This window comes from Physeter macrocephalus, unplaced genomic scaffold, assembly GCF_002837175.3.
Source record: "Physeter macrocephalus isolate SW-GA unplaced genomic scaffold, ASM283717v5 random_677, whole genome shotgun sequence".
Taxonomy (NCBI): domain Eukaryota; kingdom Metazoa; phylum Chordata; class Mammalia; order Artiodactyla; family Physeteridae; genus Physeter; species Physeter macrocephalus.
The window spans coordinates 28,669-49,815 of record NW_021145980.1 but is presented as its reverse complement, the minus strand read 5'-3'; the positions used below and the strand labels follow the sequence as shown (position 1 = coordinate 49,815).

At 49.6% G+C, this 21,147-nt stretch overlaps 1 protein-coding gene across 6 annotated transcripts in view; it reads right to left on the bottom strand.

Moving 5' to 3' along the window:
- Window positions 1-202: 202 nt before the first annotated feature.
- Window positions 203-21,147, bottom strand: part of LOC102993772 (BCAR3 adaptor protein, NSP family member) — a 42,967-nt gene continuing 22,022 nt past the window's right edge. For 4 of the 6 annotated variants that reach the window (XM_028486122.2, XM_055083250.1, XM_028486123.2 and 1 more), the window contains exons 2-8: window positions 20,661-20,789; window positions 17,781-18,223; window positions 14,468-14,571; window positions 12,753-13,405; window positions 7,521-7,636; window positions 3,537-3,708; window positions 204-854 (exon numbers count right to left, since the gene is read on the bottom strand). In XM_028486122.2, the coding sequence (XP_028341923.1) occupies window positions 675-854; window positions 3,537-3,708; window positions 7,521-7,636; window positions 12,753-13,405; window positions 14,468-14,571; window positions 17,781-18,223; window positions 20,661-20,789 (1,797 nt within the window). In that variant the 3' untranslated portion in view covers window positions 204-674. Of the gene's footprint in view, window positions 855-3,536; window positions 3,709-7,516; window positions 7,637-12,752; window positions 13,406-14,467; window positions 14,572-17,780; window positions 18,224-20,660; window positions 20,790-21,147 lie in introns of those variants that run through there. The other 2 variants (XM_028486121.2, XM_055083249.1) reach the window with 2 other exon arrangements.

Genomic DNA, 21,147 nt, shown 5'->3' with positions numbered 1-21,147 from the left:
GCCATTAAAAAAGAATGAATCCTGACATTTGTAACAATACGAATGCAACTTGAGGGCATTATGCTAAGTGAAATAAGTCAGACAGAAAAAGATAAATACCATATGAGCTCACTTACATGTGATACCTAAAAAAAACAAAAACAAAAACACCCTTTGAGCTCATAGATATAGAGAACAGATTGGTGGTTGCCTGAGTTGGGGTAGGGGGAGAAGTGAAATGGGTGAAGGGGATCAAAAGGTACACATTTCCAGTTATAAAGCGAATAAGTCCTGGGGGATGTAATGTACAGCATGGTGACTATAGTTAATAATACTGTATTGCATATTTGAAAGTAGCTAGCAGAGTGGATCTTGAAAGTTCTCATCAGAAGAAAAAAAACGTTTCGTAACCATGTATGGTAACAAATGTTAACTGGTCTTATTGTGATCATTTTGCAATATATACAAATATCAAATCATTACGTTGTACACCTGAAGCTAATATAATGTTATGTAAATTACACCTCAATTTATAAAGTTAAGCACAAAATAAGGTAACTAGTAGCCTATGTCTTGTTTTAGCAACTGCAGACCTACAAGCGATGCTGTCATCTGATAAAAGCCTTGGTGACCCATCAACAGTCCTGCCTGCAGATAACTCAGAGCCTCATAATATGCCCTGCTAAATGCTTTGATCAAACCAGAACAGATATGACACTGCCAGGGCTGCCACCAGACCCCCTTGTCCTGATCCTGTGCTCACCTCTGCCTTCGTGCAGGATTTTGCTAAAAGGCTTCAGCTGTTTCTCATAGAGGATGGCAGTTTGTGTATACTGGTGCCGCAGGGCTGTCCACGTTTTTTCTAACCTTGTGATCTGGAAGAAAGAAAGGTGTTATCATTTTGGAAAAGGCTCTTTTTAAAACTACCTTTTTGCTTAAGTTTTGGAATGGATGATAGAGGTACATGGTAAAAACTCAAAGCAGTTGAAAGGAGTGTACAGAGAAAAGCTAATCCCCACCCAGACCCTGCTCCACATTGCTCTAATGACCCATGAGACACACACACCTTTTAAAATAAATGCATATCATACTACACATATTTTCCTGTTCATTGTTTGGAAATTATTCCGTGTAAGTACATATAAAACAGCATAGAACAGTCTTGTTTTGTTAAACTTTTGCCTAGTGTTCCATTTATGCATAAACCATAGTTTAACTAGTTTCCTGTAGATAAGCGCTTTAAACATATTTTTCTATTGCCAAATATCTGGAGGATAAGTTTCCAGAAGTGGAACTACTGGGTCAAAAAATACATGTATTTTAAATTTTGATAGGAGTTGCCAACTGTCCTCCACAGAGGTTATACTGATGTAAGGATGTAGAATGTGACATACAGCATTTTAATGTTACTTGTAAGTAATAAAGTCTGAGACATGTGAAAAATTGCCTAGACCATATGATGCCACTACTCATTCCTTTTCATTTCTTTGGGAACAATTTAGTCAAAACCAACATATGCCACTGACTCTGACTGCCCTAGATAAATGGTCCCCCACTCACACCTTAAAACCAGCAAGCCCGTGTCTGACCTTTTGTACATGAAACAAGGAAGGAGGGAAGGGAACTAATATTTATGGAATGAGAGCCAACTCTGTCAGGTATTTGAGGAATTTCATTTCATCCTCACCATGCCCTATGAGGCAGGTATTTTGGCTTCATTTTACAGGTCAGAAAACAGAAGAGATTAGGTAACTTGCTCAAGGTTTCATAGCTGCTAAATGGCAGAGCTGAAATTCATTTCCTTGGGCGCTAAGAGCTCCCTGTGTATTCCAAGAGGAAGGTGAGAAAGGATCGCCATCAGCAGATTTGCTGGGAAGGAAAGGATGTGGCTGTTTTTCCTCCGGCCTCCTACCACCCCGCCCTCTCTTCTCTTCCCCCTCCCTGAAGCATCCGCCTTTCTGAAAGGAGCCCTTGTCTCTGGGCTAGGCCTGTCTCCTGGATGCTCTCTCTTGATACCAGAAGCTGAGAAGAGAAGGAGCAGGTTTAGATGATGACACACAGAAATGACGTGACTCTCCTCTTGGGTTTTTCCTGGGCCTGCCACTCCCCTCCCCAAGCAGGGCCCTGCACACCCTAGAGGACTCTGCCCCCTCATTGCTGAAGTACTCCAGAAGGGAGGAGTCTGATGCTGCTGTGTGGGGGGAGGCAGCCATCTATAAAGGCATGTTTAGGTGCTTTGGGGTAAGTCCCTAATTGCTGAGTTTGATGTCACGGACAGCAACCATGTTAATGCCACAAAACACCCCCTTCACTACTCTTGGAGAAAGCTCTGGGCTGGGGGGCCTATGCATACAGCTAGCCTGATAGCCCTCAAAACTATAGGCAGATTTGGATAAGAGGAAATAAATATGATGTAAATTGAAAACACCCAAATGAAAAATTATAACTCCTGTTAGTATAGTAGAAGTCAGTATATCATGAAAATATGGCTGAGCTTGCTTATTTCAAATATCGCCCCTATACAGTTCCAGTGCATCTAAAGAATTTTGAAAGTTCTTGGAATATTATAATTGGAATTGACCCCTCTCAGAATTTCCTGGTGAAAGCACGAGGTTTTTCAGCTTCTTGTTTGAAAGGTGACCTCGCTTTCGTGCATGGAAATTATGTTCCTAACATGCCCTGACTTGGCAACAGTGCCCCAGTGGCAATGGTGGATGTTCAGTGAGCACCCGGCAGGATTTCAGAGGCAATCTGTGGCTGTGAAACAGCCAAGCTAAATGAGCAGCGGTTTTGGTGTTAGGGGTTGCATATTGGGCTTGTGGGACTGTGGTCTCGTACTCGAAGTTGCCGAGCACCTAGGGCTTAACACAACGGAAGTCTGAAAGCTGACTCCTAGCAGTCAAGACAACAGGACCACTTTCCTCTATGAGGTCCATTTGACTTCAAAGACAGGTTTTCAGTTTTGACCCTCCTCCTAAGAACAGTCTGTCAAAGCAGATAAATTCAAAGTGCCCGATTTCAGAAACTCTGCTTAGGGGCTTATATAGCAGATGGGTCAGGAATCTGAATTTTTTAACAGCAGAGTCTGTTTTAGGTGATCTGAGGAACATACTTTGATATAAATCACTCTAGGGATTCTTAGAGATCAGTTCCCCAAATGTCCCAGTTTGCCAGTCATTACCCCAAACTGCCCGCACATCCGGTGACCCAGACAGAAGCAGTCTCTTTCTTATACAACACACCCAAGCCAGATGTGATCATCCTAACTGGTCCTTCAGGAATATCTATAGTTCCTGAGGATGACTCTTCTTATCGTATATCAAAGAGAAAGTGTAGATTGTCAGCAATTATCTGCTGTTTTTAAAAACAGAGCCAAAATACTTGGGACACTGCTCTTGTTTGCCCTCTAATTAAAGCAGCTTTCACTAAGATACGATTTACCTTTTGAGGTTAATTAAAATCATCTGTGGTTGGCTAAGCATGGGCTTGCAGACCACTTTGCAGAACATTGAGTACACACAGGCCCACAGGGCCGCACAAAGCAAGTGAGAATGTACCTGTGGCATTTCCAAGGCCTTCATGATGGCCGAGAAAGAATAGAGGTCCCCCATGGAGTCTTTCAGCTCCACTGCCACCTGGATGATCCTATTGAGGGTGGCTGCTCTGTCCTCCAAAGTGCCCGTGCAGCCCAGAATGTCCACTGCAATGCCGATGGCCATTGTGTTGTGTCTGAGAGGGAGGAAAACAGCAGTCAGGCCCAGGGCCAAAAGGACTAGGAGGAAACGAAACCAAATTGGCCAGGGAAAGGACTGGCTTTCCACCATTTGCTGCTATCGCCCTGAGATGCACTGGCAGCTCAGCCGGTTTGGTTGCTGATTTCAACAGAGAGATCACCCCCATGAGGCTGACTGCAGCAGGGCCCCGGGGAGGCCTCAGTGGGTGTACTATGGAGAGTCAAAAAGGACAGATGCCCCAGGACAGGGCTGTTCAGCCCTGGAGCAGGTGATGTGAAGAGGGCCCTCCTGGGGTGAAGCTGCTCAAAAGTGCAAGTGGCTCCTTGTACCTTCCACCATGACAGGTCTGCGGAGACGCCAGGTCCCCCAACACACTGGGGAATCCCTTCCTTAGGGAAGCCCTGGGCCACCTCCACTGAGCCCCCTGGACTGGGGGATGCAAGGGACAGAAAAATGAGAGAACATGCTTGATTCAGGAAGATGACATGGATGTCAGAACAAAGAAAGAAATGAGGAGCTAAGAACAGAGTGTCTGTGGCTCCGGTCAAGGGGCCAGAAAGGGAATGGAGATGTGGACAAAGACTCAACAGTGGACCAGCAGGATCTCCCTGTAAGGTCAGACCTAATAAAATTGAAATCTTGTATCTGCCAACAATCCTCCCTTTTCTCATCCTGAACTACACAGGTCAACCTCGCAGACCCAAAACAGGAAGCAGAATGGTCTTTTCTCTACAGACAATGGGACCAATATGAATGGGGTCGCAGAGAGGTCTCCTTCCTGGTGGCAGAAGCACAGCCTGTAAACCCGCCTCTCCTTCCTCCTATGGACCAGGAGTTCCTGCCTTGGGCCAGAGTAGCCTCAGGTAAATTTCTCCAGGTGCTGGTACAGTGCTGGAGGTGAAGCCCTGATTCAAAGCAATAGTCGAAACAACACGACTTTGCCTTTGAAACTGGGCCACCTTGTCCTGAAAGTTCACAGCTAAGGATGTTACTCCAAGACCATGCTTCTCTCTGTGCCCACGTGTGCTGGTCTCTCTCTCACTCTTCTAGAGCAAAGAGAGGTGTGATTCATCTAGTGCTTAGCATTTACTAGTTTCTCTAATGATTGTTAAATCAGTAACGGGCTCTGCTCTCTGTGAGTGTTTGCACATGTGGGTATGCAGTGTGCTTGCTTGGAGTGTGACCTTAGGCTGTTACCTGACTGCTTCACTCTCCCATTTCCTCATCTCTAAAATGGGAACAAGGGTTGTTGGGAGAAAGACTGTGTGTGTGTGTAAAGATAATTAAAGCGACTGTGGTGCTGGCACCACAGAACCCAGCAAATAGTAGTTACTAAAATTGTATCTATATGTGCATCGCTCCCTCTGTATCTTGGTCCCTTTTGCCTGTTTGTCTCTCTTTCCTTTTTCTTTATCTTTTTTGCTGATTTCCTGTCTTTCCTAATTAATGGATCCTAAAATAGGCTTAAAGTATATTTTTATTATCTGTTGTACTTATTGAAGAGTTTTGTTACCCATTTTCAAACTGTTAAGGTTGAGCCAAACATTTTAGATGTTTAATAGTAAACTAACTTCCCATGTTGCCTTCAACTGATTCTTTAATTCAGTGTTTTTCCCTGTGTTTTAATGGCCCTTAATGAAAGGCAGTTTCTCTACTTCTTTAAGACCTGGAATTATATTAACAGCTATTTGGGTAATTATATCCATTCGTTTCACCAACATTTGCCTCAAGCCTCCTGCGTACACCACCATGAGGAAACCAGCTCAGCAAGGCGGCCCAAAAGCAGAAGCTCCCGGCGTCGGCGGGGGGGCACTAAATGTTATACGAAGGATATCTCTGCTTGCTAGCCTTGGAATGGGTGAAGTGGTAAGTTTAAAATGAAGGGTAGTTTATATTCAATTCTCAAACACAATAATGTCATTTGATCCTACAAGACTGCTATAACCTTGGCCTTTATTTAGTAAACACACTGTAATGGAGAAAACAGCTCTCCAAGCCCTAGCAGGTAGATCCCACAGGTCAGCCCTGAACAGGAAACAAGCCAAGGAGCCAGACCCCAGGCAGGCAGCAATCAGGAGAAAGAGGAAACGGATGTAGACAAGAGTGGAAGTCAGAAAATAGCCCAGAGAGAAGCCTCAAGCCTGCTGACCTCAGCCCGGGCCTAGAATCCATGCCCAACACACCTAATGACACTGATAAAATAAGGCCTGCAACTGGGGAGTTTTCAGGCTGAAATGTATCACATGAGAAACGGGGACGCATGGCAGCACAGCTGTCTCTGTGGAAATGATGACCACCGGGCCCAGACCAGGAAGGAGGGAAAGTTAGTGGAAATGAGAAGCCAGGCCCCTGAGGCATGGGGAGGGAGGAGGACGCCTGGAGAGCGGGGCTAGCATCTAGAACAGTCTGAGCAGGGAAAGTAGGAAAATTCGGAAGTCGGACCTACAATTGCCCAAAGACACTGAACAACAGGCCAACAAGCACCCACCCTGGCCTCTGATCAAAGGCAGCAGGGTCCATTTCCTGCCCTCCTGCCTCCCAGAAGTCTTCCATTTGGTACTCTCGATGTTTCCTACAGGATGCATCTGTGGCTGTGAAGCCAAGGCAATAGCAGTATTGGAGCCATTTTATCTGCTTCACAGTCAGGTAACCTTGAAAGCAGCTGTTATGGACCCTCCCAGGCTATTTAAAATACAATGTTTACTTTCTAGGGGCTGACAGCCTAGGACTGCACTGTTCACTAGCCACATGTGGCTACTTACACTTAAAATAGTACACAGTAAAATAAAACACTGCATCCTTCAGTTGCCACATTTCAGGTGCCCAGTAGCAACATGTGGCTAGCGGCGGCTGTAATGAGATTTCTGCCATCACAGAGAGCTGCTGTATTGGACAGCGCTGTGACCCAGAACATCACGGAAAGCCATGGGCAGGGGATGATGGCACTTGGGCCCCCGGCCCCTGAATCACCCTTGCCCTCTTCTCACGAAAAGCCAGGGCCCTGGCTGTCCATTAAAGACCACACGTGTGTCGTGGCAATTGGGAACCTGGTTGGAGAAACAGAAAACTTAAGATATAACAAGATAGTCTCACACACAAAAAACTATCTTTTCTTTTGTGTCGAAAAGGCCAACTTCTATGGTAATATGAGAATCTAGTCTAGTGCTTCTTTTCTTAAAAACGTGCCTCACTACTTCTATCTTTCTAATTTCTAAATATCCGATGTTCAAGTGAGTGGGTTTTAATGGACAGCCAGGGCCCTGGCTTTTTGTGAGAAGAGGGCAGTGATGCTTCAGAGGCCGGGGGCCCGAGTTCCGTCATCCCCTGACCTCTGATCCCCCATCTGTCCACCCTTCAGAGAAAACATTGTTCAGACTCTGTTCTTCCCAACTTCCCCACAAACTTCCACTTAACTCCTAAAGCAGTCGTGAACTCCGGAGACAAGGGGGCCGCAGCTCAGTGAGCCGGGCTGGAGGTGGTATGGCGTCCGTGCTCTGCCTGCCTGCAGTACTGCTCCCACCCCAGGCTGGCAGGGGCTGTGGTGAGCTGTGCTCCCAGGCAGATCGTCTGTCCGCTCCTCCACCTGCTCCTGGAGTAGGGACGGGAACGTGCTCTCTGTTCCCTGACTTCCTCTTTGCTGTCTCTTTGAGCTTCTCCAGGAATTCTCTGGCTACGGCTTCTGGGCCACCCGCCCTCAAGCGAGGCAGAACTGGGGTGGTGGGTGCCTGGCCTCTCCCAGCTCTGAAACCTGTGGCTCTGCAGCCTGTGGAGTTGAAAGTGCCATAAATGCAGAGCAGCACTGCTCACCTTTCAATGATGTCCAGGCGCAGCTGGTGGCCATAAGGCAAGGTGATGAGCTCCAGCCCTGAGCTCATGCCCATGTTCTTCCTCATCTCTTCAGAGACTTCAAGTATCCTCGCGACCTGTCAAGAACACAGGTTGAAATGAACTGGACCAGGACGTGGGCTTGCTGCAAACACGAATTTATCACGTGGAAAGAAATACACTAAACTGGAACAGTTTGGATGCACTTGTTGCATTTCTTTTTAAGCAGTGGCATCTTAGGATACAGTTTTAATATATTTGGAGGATTTTAATACACATACTGGAATGTAAAACCTTGGAGGAAAGCACCTAGATTGGTCTGCAGAAACTGCAGATTTGGCGTTTCTGCCCGGTCAGAGAATGGTGCAGTTCTTCAAGCTTTCGTCTAACACAGGCTGGATCCTGCTGTGATGTTTTGCTACCAACAGCAGGGCTGTGTGTGCGTAGAGCAAATGGATCCCCTGCAGTGGAAGAGCAGAGCTGCGTCCAAATGCTGCTCTGCTGCAGGCTCTGCCGTTCATGTTCTCACTTAACGGCAGGGCTGGCTCCTATTACCCTTAATTACACCTCTCCTGGGCTCAGGAAACGCAGTGTACGTCTGCAAACCATTAGAAACGTGTATAGCGATTTGAAACCCGAGGCCTCAAACACACCCACTTCTCTCCCCCGCAACCCCGAGAGGTCTTCCTTAAAGGAAATCTGGTTTGTTTGTCCCAGCCAGCTCTCCCCATCTCAATTCTAGTGTGTGATCACAGCTTATTGGAATCAGGTATTAGTTGACCACTTAGGGTTATTACATGCTACCTCCAAATACTACAACTGAGTTAGGCCGTCTCTAAAACGGGGCTGGTGACACTCACAGAGCACAGATGTACTAACAGTGCAACTAACAGATACGGTGGGTCAAACCAACCCTGGACACGCGGCAGGCGCGGGACAATCCCTCTCCTTGAGCCAGTGTTGTCCTCAACTATAATTATCCCAGGTATGTGAACAGTCCAGGTGTCTTCATAACAGGCCATGAAAAACATCTGGAAGTTTAGCTGATGTTATTAACCTTGACCCTTAACTTCTGTGGTTGAGCAGAGGCACCATGTCAGCCCCGGGGATGAACTATCCAGTACAGACTCTAGAATAGGATGCAGGATTCATACTCTGCTCTCTGGGCCTCAGTTTCCCCTTCTCTAACACAACGGCTAAGTTCACCTTTCTCAAAGACTTTGCCAAGGATCAAATGACCCTAAAACCCCAGCTATTTCAAAAGTCAAGTTGTGAATCGTTGGCCACGTGGAAGGGGGAAGAATTCTGGCCAGATCTCTGGAAAGAGATTTACACCTTGACCATGACAAGGCAGCCCTGATGCACACCCCGGCCACCGGCAATCACACACATTTTGCTTGTTTAGACACCTGCCCTGTCAGAGGCTCCAAACCCAGCACATCCAATCCATGCATACTCTGCGTAACAAGAGTCAAAGGCTTGTCATTTCCTTCCTACACTGAAGGAAAACAGACTGGAAAGGAAAACAGCTTCCAGAGTTTTATTCTGGAAGCTGTTTTCCTTTCCAGTCTGTTTTCCTTCAGTGTAAACATGCAATCCCCTGGTCACTTTCCTGACGTATCACCAGGAAATGCTGACACCTGCTTGCCCCAAGGCTGAGCTATGGAACAAGGGGATCCTGAGGTCACAGTGCGGAGTCTGGATTCTTCGGTCTCCTGGAAAAGCCTGGGGCCATGCAGCTCAGAGGTGCAGAGGAGGGATGAACACTTGTAGAGGATTTACTATGAGCTGGACCCGGCAGTGCAGGGTGACATCAATGCCCCACGATGAGTTATTCTAGCCACCCTCTGCTCTTCTGATCTTAGCCATCCTAGCTTTGCAGGATCTCTGAACTCTGCCTGATCCTCATCCCATTGCCTCGGGAGCTGCTGCAGTGACCCAGGCGAGCCCTGAGAGGGGCCTGGCCCTGCTCTCCTCCCAGCTGCCAGGGACCTTCTCCAGAGAAATGAGATTGCCTGGCTCCACTATCCGTGTCTGTTGTCCTCCGCAGAGGACTCTGATTTGCACTGTGCTCTTAAGGGCCTGTCTCCCTCGCTGAACTGCAAAGTTCTTTGAAGGCAGCAACCTGGCACGAGCCCAAAAGTAGACTTAAAAACAAGAAGGAGGGGCTTCCCTGGTGGCACAGTGGTTGAGAGTCCGCCTGCCGATGCAGGGGACGCGGGTTCGTGCCCCGGTCCGGGAGGATCCCACATGCCGCGGAGCGGCTGGGCCCATGAGCCATGGCCGCTGAGCCTGTGCGTCCAGAGCCTGTGCTCCGCAACAGGAGAGGCCACAACAGTGAGAGGCCCGCGTACCGCAAAAAAAAAAAAAAACCAAAAAAAAAACCAAGAAGGAAAGACCCCAGGCCCTCCCCCAGCTGACCCCATGTGCCCTTCACCACCCACACAGGGTGAATCTTCCATAAACCAACCCCTCCCCCCACGGCTTTTGACCTCTGAGTCTCAGCAAGTGTGTGTTGCCTGCCACGTGGAAGATGCGTTTTGTGTTCTTCATCAGGCCAACTCCTATTCAGCCTTCAAAACGCATCTCAGACATCTCCACCCTGATTCCCTCCCTCCCCTATGTTTAAGACCCTACCTCAGAGGCCCTGCAGGTCCTGTGCTTTCCCCTGCAGAGCATTTCCCACCTGGGCTGTGGTCTGCATTTCTGTGTCACTGTCGCTCCTGCCTCTCCCACCATGACCTGGCCTGGCTTGCCCCACGGTTGGTGCTCAACTAAGGCTCACTACAGAACACTAGTGAACACATACTTAGCTTCACTCTGGGGCAGGCATGGTATGAGGGCTTTAGTATTCACAACCACCTGGGTTGTGGCATTGTTCTCCTTTTAGAGACACTGAGAGGCGGGGAGGGGGGGGGCATTAGACTCAGGCAGTTCATCCCCAGAGGCCAGGCCCTCGGCCGCTGGGCCTCCCTTCTAGCTTCTGCAGAGCCCAGCGGGTGAGTGAGGCCAATGGGAGGGGCTCAGCCCAGGGAGGGGCTCACACTGCTGGGCAGGCAGCCTCCAGGCGCTCAGGGCCATCCACCTGTCCTGACACCCCGGGCTCTGTGCACAGGTGGGAACCAGCACTTGGGCCCCAGATGCTGCCCAGCGCCTGCTCTCGGCTTCTGGTGGCCCCATCTCGTTGCATTTAGAGTCAGTAACAACAGCCTTTGTTTTGTTTCCCTCTTACAGACGCTAGTTGTGCGTGCTTTGCTGGCAAAGCCCTGAAGTCAGTGGTTCAGGAAGAGAATAAGGAAATGGCAGGGGACTCTGGAGGGAGGAAGGAAGACTTAACAGCCCTGCCCTTGGGGGCTGGGAGCGGGGGTCAGTCAGGGGTCTCCTGCTCAGGTCTCTGCCTCGCTGCTTGGGGGCTCTGTCCAGCCCCTCTTCCAGGGGTGCCTGAAGGCAGATGCGGGAGTGGGACCCTCACCAGGAGGACAAAATGCAAACAGAGAAACAGAACAAGAAGGAGGGCAGGCTGCACATTCCTTCAGTTGAGAACAGACTTCCAAGGCAGTGGGAAGGTTCCAGACTCTCCTGCAAAGAGTGATCAGGCGTCTCACCTCCTCCTAGACTACCACCAAGCCCCGCCTGAGGCCACAGGGGGAAGGATTCATTTCCTCCTGGAAATTAGGCTGTTCTGTAAACCCGGACCCATGGTCCCACAAGGAGATTCCTCCGTGGAGAACCCAGACAGGTTCACGCCAGGCTCCTGGCCTATTGGTGTGGTTCTGCTCTCAGATCCAGGGCCCAGGATGAGAGCTACTTACTGGAACAGGAGACCTAAATCCTATTCCTGCCCAAACAGGTTTAGCTCACATTAAAGTGAGGTAAGGTCTTAACAAGGCAAATTATCTGACTGCTTGGGGCACTGCCCAAGGACACACAGCCAACCACACGAACAGCCCTTGTTCTTCCAACACAGTCCCTTTCCTGGCAGCCCCCCAGACTGTTCACCCCAGAGCAGCCAGCACCTGCTTAATGTTCCTCATTAAGGAACATTGGGAGGCCCTCTGTGCCCCTGTGAGCTTCAATCAACTGAGGAACTCACTGGGGGAGTGCTCCGAGATTAGATTTCCTGCCATGATTCATGACCCAGGAAATTTATTTAGGAAAACCCAATTCCTCAATAAGCCCTGATCTTTGAAGTTAATTGACTCCACTGAGCTACAAATGAAAAAGGACTTTAAATCTCTCTTAAGTCCTTATCTGTTGCTCAAATGAAGGAATCTGTCTCCTTATACTGAGGCATGGGCTAAGCACACCCCAGCCTTAAACACCTGCTTTCTAGAAATTTCTCTCTGAAGGATGAGGTTGTCTTGGGGCCAGCTATGAACAAAAGCCACCCATATCTAAAAGAAATGCTTCTTATCAAAAATGATGATGATGTAAACACAGATTTATGTAGTCAGATGGAAAGATAGTCATGACGTGTTGTTCGATGGAAGACAAAAAGGGTTTGGAATGGTATGTATAGACCTGTGCCATTTCTGTGGTAAACATATAGATATGCATGCAATTATTATTTACATGTATCTATTTGCGGAATAAATGTTAACAGTAGTGATCACCAAGAAGCTGGATTTTGTGTGATTTTTATTTTTTCTTTTCTCTTAATCTTTATTGTATAATTTTTCTAAAATTGTATCTTATAATTGTATTTTATAGTTCTTCTAAACTGAGCAAGTAACTTGAAAAATGTTTATCCTAAAGACCATTTTCATAACAATAAAACAAATATATAATGTACATATGTAGCATGTACAATGAAAATAAAAACAACCAAGGCTCTGCTACTCCAGAAACTACATTTTCATCTACAATCTACTCTTCTTTGGACTTGACTTCACCAGTTCTGATGGAGTTGAGACTGGGGGAGAACTTGAAAATCCACGCCGGCTGGGAGAAGGACACAGCAGGGGTGGGAGAGGGAAGGCACGGCTCTGGGTAGCAGCCTGCATCCCTGTCTCAGGTGAATTGTACAAGCTTCCTGCCTGGGCAAGGGTTATCCCGGCCTGTGGTCCCCACCCCTTAAATAAATCCCCACACCCAGGTTATCATCTGAGTTTTCCTGTGAGCAAAGCAGTCACAAGGTAAGGCAGGATGAGGCCCAGACAGATCCCCCTTCCAAACGCTCGGAAGTCCGACCAAACCCACCCGCCGGGCACCTACCTTGCAGTCCATGCTCAGCATATGCTGGGCGATGACCTTGGGGTCGTTGTTGGTGAACAGTTCTTTCGCACGCTTCAGCATCGCGGTTTCCAGGGGCCTGTTCTCAGGAGGAAGGAGCTTCGACTCAAGGTCGTTGGGCTTGAAGGAGGAGGCAGTCTCCAGGAGGGGTGTCACGAATGTACCCTCGTCCTCCTGCCCCTTGTCCCTCTGGGTTGGCAGCGGCTCCCAAGGCTTTGCCCCGTCATCGTCATCAAGGATCAAGTAGCTGGTGTCAGAGTTCCAGGCAGCCGGCCCGCCGTTCTGCTTGGTGGTCAGCAGGTCCACGTAGCTGTCCTGGGCACAGAAGGGCGGCCGTGCTGCCCCGTCGCAGCCTGCGGCCAAGGCTGGGTTCAGTTCGCAGTAGCTGGCCTCTGAGTTGAGCCAGGTGGACGGAGACCGGGGAGCCTTGAGCATGGGCGCTTTGCAGGGCTTGGGGGGCGGTTTGGGGCATAGCTGGCTGTCTGAGCCCCTCAGCGCCCCCCCTGCCCCGGCGTCCGAGGAGACCCTTCGAACCACCGCTGGGCTCAGGGTGGGCTCGCTGCCTGTCCTGAAAACCGGTGAGTTTGGGCAGGGTCTTGTGCCCACACCTGGGGACTGAGGGGGCAGCTTACCACCTGTGGAGGATAAGAGAGGGTCAGAAAAAGCTCAGCTGTGAGAAGAACAGGAAACAAACAAAACAAGAGTGACAGCTCCTGGCCCTCAATTCAGGCCCTAGGATTTCGATTTTCGCCCACACAAGATAAGTCAGTATGACCACCGCAGGCCCGATCTAGAGCAGTCTAGAGCATGTCAAGGGCTAAGATGGCCCCACCCCACTTCTGGGGGAATTCTAAATCCCAGCAACCACCGACAGCTGGGCAGCAATGTCATTTTATGGCCACAGAAGGTTAGTACAGACAGAACAGGGAACTACATTGAGCTTGGAGGGCAGTGAGTAATCTAACCTTGCCCTAAGAAACACAAGTCTTTAGCCACATAGCATAAAGCGGGGGCCCTGAGTCAATCTCAAAGCCACAGGGAAGGGAGAAAAAGACACCGAGATAACCCACATCCAAGCGGTTTACAAAGGGGCAGCAGGAAAATCACCTTGTGGTTCCCCAAGGAAGGTCAGTTACAAAAATAATGAAAAACAATCCCGTCGCCTATTAACATAATTGCTTACTTGATTTCCCCACATTCCGTACCATCTCACTCTTCTGGTTGTGGCAGGAGAATGGAGAGGAAGAGGGGTCTCTACCAGGAGCCCCAGGACTGACCCACTCACCGTCTGCCCAGGGAGGAGACTAAGGGGGAGGTGCATTCGTTATGAAGACCACCAGTTAGCAATTGGGCTTAGAATCAGGAAACCTGGGTTCAAATGCTGGCTTCACCACTTACTAGACAGATGAATCTAGGCAGGTCACTTAATATCTGCGCCTCAGTTTCCTCAGCCGCAAAGACGATAACCGTGCCCACCGTGAAGGCTTGTTATGAGGCCTAAAAGCTAGCACCCACAAAGCGTCCAGCTCGGTGATTTGCATCTGGATATAGTTCTACAAACCCCTCATCCTACAGCCTGCAGACATGAAGTCTTCTGTCATTCCCAAATTAGGTGACCAGATGGAGCAGGGGAAACAGCCTGAAGGAAATCAGGGAAACACCGTCACCCTCCTCCTCCCAAATTCCCAAAGACCTACCAATTGGCAGGTAACTTTCCGACTGGTGGGCTTTGAGGGACAAGGCTCTTCTGTCCTGCATGTGATCCAGGCAGGCTGGCTGGCTACCACTCTTCTCTCTATTTCTGAAGCAAAAGACAAGTGGGGCAGAAACATGTCATTAAATCGTAAAACCTTTAGGCAACGTCATGGAAAGTTTAAAAAAAAAAAAAAAAAAAAAGATTGCTCAGAACGAGAATGCTCCCGCACAGCCTAAGAGTAAAGGAATGTCTGGTGGAGGGTGGAAATTACTGATGCGGGCGATTAGTACATGACTCTGCCGTGGGCTCCGACCCTGCGTCCCCAGGACCAATCCAGTTAGGTCCTAGGCTGCCTCCTTTGAGCCTTTCCATCCTGTTGAGCAGATCAGGGTAAAGGTTTCAAGATACTCTCAGGAAAATCTGATGAACTGGAATGTGTACTTTTAACGGCGCCTAAAATTACTAACAGACCCAGAAGGAAAGACTTGTGTAACTAACATGCATTCTCCACCAGGCCTCACAGTGCCACGGTTAGGAAGGAAGCTGTGGGGCAGTTTCCATTTCAGTGCAAATCTCAGCATCCCCCAGATAACCTGCAGGGTTGCCCGAGGAGGCCGTCATACGCGACGAGGAGGATCCCACAGCCAGCCTCCTCGGGCCGAATCGGGAAAAGGGACTTGGTGGGGTCACCAAGCAGCGGCTGTGAGGCACGGAGCACAGCCGCACAGGGGAAGGTGGAACAAAACAACAAGATCAGCTAGCATTCCTCTGTCCCTTGCCAATTCAGACTGGGAATTTCTCTAATTAGCACCAAAGAACAGAATTTCTTTTTTGCTAAAACAGAAAGCACTGCACCAGCAAAGTCGTAATGAACTTTAATCGGCCTCCCCCTCTCCAACGCCCCCGACAAGCTTATGTTACAGACATCACCAAGTTCTTTCCTACCTTTGCAAGCACCAAAGAAATAAAACAAACCAACCCCCCTCAAACTTCCAGCAACAGAGAAATTCCAGCAACCCCTCAGAGATAAAGCAGGGCAGAGGGCAAATTCCAAAAGGCAATAGCTTCAGCGAGGCGATATTTAAGCAGTGATCACCGCCAGCGGTTGGACTCCAGGGCCCCATCACCGGCCCGGAATGCAACCTGGCAGAGCACACACCTATGCCGGCAGCGGGCAGCCAACCGGCAGGCCTGACGTCAGGTAAGGTGTGGAGCTGCTGGCGCGGAGGGGCAGGGCTTCGGGGCATCTTCCGTGCTGAGCCCACGCCACCCCTACGATTAGGCATCTCTGGGCCTGCAACCTGTGCCAATGGGTGACGAGGCTTAGGGAGCTCTGCTCTCAAAGGGCGATCCGAAGAGTGGCTCTGTTAGGTTTGTATTGTCGACTTAGTGACTTTCTCAGCCTTTCTTTCATTTCTTATCTTTAAAAAAAAAAAAAAAAAAAAAAAAATCTGTATTTTAAATCCAGGCTGCTGAGGGCTGACCAGGCGGCCTTCCTCCCCAGCACCGTTCCTGGCAGGGGTTCTGTGGGTCATCCTGGCTCTGTTCATGACACTGACTGCCTGCTCACCAGTTCAGCAGCCAACTCCCGCCCCCCGCAAAAGAAACAGAAGAGAGGCCCCCTTTTAATATTTTAAGGGATCTCACGTCCGATCTTATTACCATGAAAAGGAGAATTTCTAAATGTCAGCTCTTGCCTCCTTCCCTGCAACTGCCCTGAGTCCTGCATTCTACTGTTCTCCAGAAAACGATAATTATTAGGATTATGGACACTCACCTAGCACTTTCTATGGGCCGGCACTGTCTGAAGCACTTCGCAGATCTTAAACCATTTAACCCCCAAAAGCCTCACCTTTCCAAGAAACTGAGGCCCTGAGCAGGTAAGTAGCTTGTCCAGGGTTGACCAGGTCAGGGGTGGACCAGCGTTTGAGGGCAGGCGGCAGGGTCCACCGCCAGACGCTGACTAACATCTACCAGAGCTTCCTAGTAGCACACAGCCGTCATTCGTATTACTCACAGAGTCCTGTATTTTGCTTCTGGATTTTTGCAGTCTAGAGATTACAGTTTATGACATTTCCTCCTGGCCCAGAAAGAAAACCAGTGAGTGGAATAAAATATGTTGCGCAAGCTTGGACGCCAGGGAGCCGGAGAAGGGGAGCCGTGTAACTGAGGAGCTGGGACCCTACCACGCCTGCCTCTTGCCTGCTTTCCTTTCCTGGCAGTTAGATAATAGGCACAAGGCGAGGGACAGGTCCTGTATTAACACAGGGCACACCACTCATAGTCGACAGCAGGGCGCCTCAGCTCGGCCTCCACTTCTCTGAACTCTTCTCCCCGAGATCCCCCGAGGGTCAGACTGCAGACCCCGGGCTCTTGACGTCTCCTGTCTTAGGAATCTCGTCTGTTCTGACCTAGTCAACCACCCTCTCCCTTTGGACCAAGCCCTCATCTAAGCCTTCAGGCCTAACTTCCCTCCTGAACCCCAGAACTGTTGCTGGACACTGGCCCTCAGCAAGCCCACAGTCGCATCTCAGCTGGAACAACTGGTTTTCCTCCGAAGTCCACGCCCTCCGGTCCCTCCCGCGGGGTATCTGACTGGCCCTTCTCCATCTTCCCCCTCACGCAGAAGAGTCTCAGGAAGGCTGGTTCTGAGTCTCCTGACCCTCGCCCTCGTCCACCCGCACAGCCTGACCCCCCGCGGCTCGCTAGCTGCTATTCCTGCTCTTCCCCTTCCTCGCTCCTCTTGCACAGCGCTGTCCCGTCCGATTCTTAGGACATCCCGTTCCCCACATTGAGTCTCTGAGGCTCCTCCAATCCCCTAGCCTGGCATTAAGGCCTCCCTGATCTGCTGGGGGTCAGTCACCTCCCTAAACCTCCCCCTGCCGGCCCTCTGCACGGACCCTGTGTTCCAGCTCCACCAGTTTCCTCCCTCCAGGCAACACTCGCCCCTTTTCTAGCTCTACTCTTATGCTTGTGCTGACCCCCCTCCCTCCCTGGGAATACCCTTCCCTTTGCAGCATCTATCCACATTTTGCCTAGCCTTCAGACTAGCCAGAACCCTTCGCTCCTTCGCTGGGAGGTCTCTCCCAGTCAGCCGTCCCCTTCCTCAGCAACTGCATCATTTATTTTTGGCACCAACTCAATTGGGAACCAATCACGCCCCGCTCGTGACACTTATTCCAATGAAACTTGACATTCTTCTTAACGTCGTTCATGGTTCTTCTGTTCCCGGGGGAGCGCCTGCCTAGCTAAGCCCGGTCACGGCCAGAGGGTCCCCCATGCTCCCAACACCGACCAAGGAGGCCCTGACCCACCTGAGGAGGTTGCCCCTGGGCAAGCTCTGCTCTCGGGCCTGGGGGCTGCCCATGGTGAGGCTCAGCCTCTTGGCCACGTCCGGCCTTCCCTCGACGAGGCTGCCCTCCTGGGCCCGGCCGGGGGAGGTGCCGTAGTGCTCCTCCAGGCACCGCAGGGGCACCGTCCTGTTGATGGGCTGGAAGATGATGGCTCCGCTCTGCTGGGAGATGGGCCGCCGGTTACCCACATAGCAGCGCACCAGGCCGGGGATGGAGTCGAAGCTCTCCATATCAAACTGGTACTGCACTCGGCTGTAGGCCTCACTGAGCCGCAGGACGGTCCGGCGGATCTTGAAGTGCTGAGGGAGGTTCTTCCACTGGCAGGTCAGGACAAAGTTTCCGGGGCTGGACAGAGAATCACGAACCAGGAAGTCACCGTCTCGCTGCACGAGGTTTTCTGACACCTTTGGGACAAAACGGTGAGTGAGGAGTAGGCAAGGCAAGCTTAGCTGCGCTGCTCCCACTTCTTTGGGCCAACAGAGGACAATGCTATCATGTCTCTTCTTCCTCAGTCGGCTCTTTGTCAAATGCCGAATTCTTAGAAGACCCACTCGTTCATTTAAGAGCTATTTGCTGATCACCTACTATGTGCCAAGTACTACTGTAGGCACTGCATTTACAGCAGTGAATGAAGCTGACGAGAGTCCCCGCTGTCTCAGAGCTTCTGTTTTTAGTGAACAGCTTCTATTTTAGTGAGGACAAACAAGCAACAGGTACGGTATGTCAGATGTTGTAAAGCTAAGGAAGAAGTAAATCGGGATGAGGGCTGTCCTCTTAAATACTGTGGTTAGGAGGGTATCACGAGAAGATGATATTTATGCAGACCTGAAGGATATGAAGTGATGGAAAATAATAAAGAAAATTTGTGTCTGGTGGGTCTGATTCTCCCCCTTCCCCCAACAATCGGAGGAGGGTGTTTGTTGTCATCTACGAGTCACCCTCAGATCCCTCTCCTAAGACACCCCTCTCCAGGCCTGGTCGATGGGGAGGAGGGTCCACATGCAGGTGGAGTCCAGGCACTGTGGAATCGACCCTTGAGTGTGGTTCTGGGCACACCGATTACTCTGGAGGGCCTGGAACAAAGTGGGCCGGGTCTCTCATCTCACAAAGTTATTGGGAAGATTATATACCTGCATACATACTATATGCAAAGCACTAGTACAATGCCTGGAACACAGCAGATGCTAAAAAAATCATTAGCTATAATGATGCTGATGTTTATAATAAAAGGAGAATTTATACTGTGTTGTAGTATGGTTGTTCCTGTAGCTAATCTGTCTGGGTTTGCATTCTGGCTCGTCTGGGTGACAAGTTACATGGACAAGTTTCACTCAGTTTACATCATCTGTAAAACGGGGATAATATCACCTACAGAATAGCTATAAAGGTTTAAAGGACTAAAGTGTTGGGTATAACTATCATTATTATTGTCAGTCTTTAGTTATACAATCGGGAATGATGTATAGCTGAAAATTTACACTCATGGCAAATGGGAAACAAATTTTTTGATCATGATAAGGAGAATGATGGTGGTGACAGACATCAGATCTATAAACTTTGATAAGTTTTCTAGGACATGCCAACATTTAATCAGCTAGCTTAGAATAGTATGCTACCATGGTTACCTTAAAATTGCATCTTAGCCTTAAAAATGTTTTCACACAGAAATTCCATTTCTTGGAATTGAGCCTGAGGAAATAATTATAGTCATGAACACAAGTAGTTATCTTCAAGGATGTTGGGGAGAGTGCCCAATACAGAATGGAGAAAGCATACAGTGGACACAGACAACGGAGACTGGTGTAGAAGAACATGTCAGAGCAGGAGAAAATTCCCAGGATATATCATTAAGGGAAGAAAGTGGGCTGCAAAGTTATATGCAGCATGAGCTCATACTTGATTTGGAAAAGTCTGGCAGGATTTATATCGAAATGTTCATAGTGGTTATCTCCAGAAGGGAGAATTACAGGTAAGAGTTTAATTTTCTTCTTTTTACTCTATTTTCTACAATCAATTTTACACTAAAAGAAGAAAAAAAACAAAATTAGAATCAGGATTATTTCTTTGATGGTGCTGAGAAAGCTGCTACATTAAAAAAAAACGTTCACAACATGATGCCCTTCCCTCACCCTCAGCCACCCCTTTCCTGTCATGTTGTCCCGCGTGACTGGTCCGATCAGGTTACAATAAAAACCCAAGGGAAACTCTATACCTCAATTCTGCACTTATTCTATTTTTCAATTTCTATACTATTAAAAATACAAAAACATCATTCACGGCTATGACCCAAAGGACAATCACACAAAGTACATTCTGGCCATGAGTCTGTGGTCGCTGGTATAATTCCTCTTCTTTCCCACCCCCGGGGCCAGGGGCCGGGGAGGGGAGGGATGGAGAGTGAATAAGCGCCGGCCCCACTAGGGCATAGGCGGCCTTGTCGCTCTGGGTCACCCGCCCTGATGATACCCCCTGTTCACCTGAAATTAAACCACTGCCTTGAGAAGGAAGCAGGCTCCACAGGGTATGAGGCTGCAGGCAGCCGGCCAAGAGTTCAATTATCTGAACCACAGCCCAGCCTCATATTCCCTTAGGTACCACCCTGCGCTGCTGCCTCCTGCCTGCGCCTTGTTTACAGAACCACAGAACAGCTGCTTTCCCTTCATCCACTCACCGGCCACGGGGAAACGTACTTTGGATTCCTAACCTTAGCTCTTCCCAAGGTCTCCTTAGAGACGGGCCTACGATAAGTCACCACAGGCCACCCTGTAGTAGTGCGCTCTGGCTGAACCGGGGCTCGCTCCTGGTAGCCTTGGGCGTGTGACCCTGCGTGGGGGCGGGTACCTGTCGGGGGATGCGGCCGTGGTACCAGGCGTGGCTGCGTAAGTCCTCGCTGCTCAGCAGCAGCTCCTCCTCCAGCTCCTTCTTCAGCCTCTCCGGGGTCCTGTCCATGACGTGCCTCTCCTTGGAGAACTGCAACACAGGGTCACCAGTGATCTCCCAGCCTGCTGGGGCCGGCGAGCCCAGGCCGGCTGGCTGGAGACGCCGGCCTTGCGGTCGGCTGTTTTGCTAATCAAACCAGTATATGCCCAAAGCCCTGGTCAGGTAGAGGAGCCTGGATAATGATTACAATTAGCTGTGAACTTTCATTTCTCTGGCTGCAGAGAGCATGTAGTAAAATTTTCACCTGCACTCGGGGACTATGATAGGAGAATCAGCCAAGCCGTTCCTTTTATCAGTCTACTCGGGTAGCAGCTGCAAACATGGGGAGCAGGGCAGGGGGCGCCAGGGAGAGATGTGCCAGGCCACCCAGAGAGCTTCCTCATTCTCC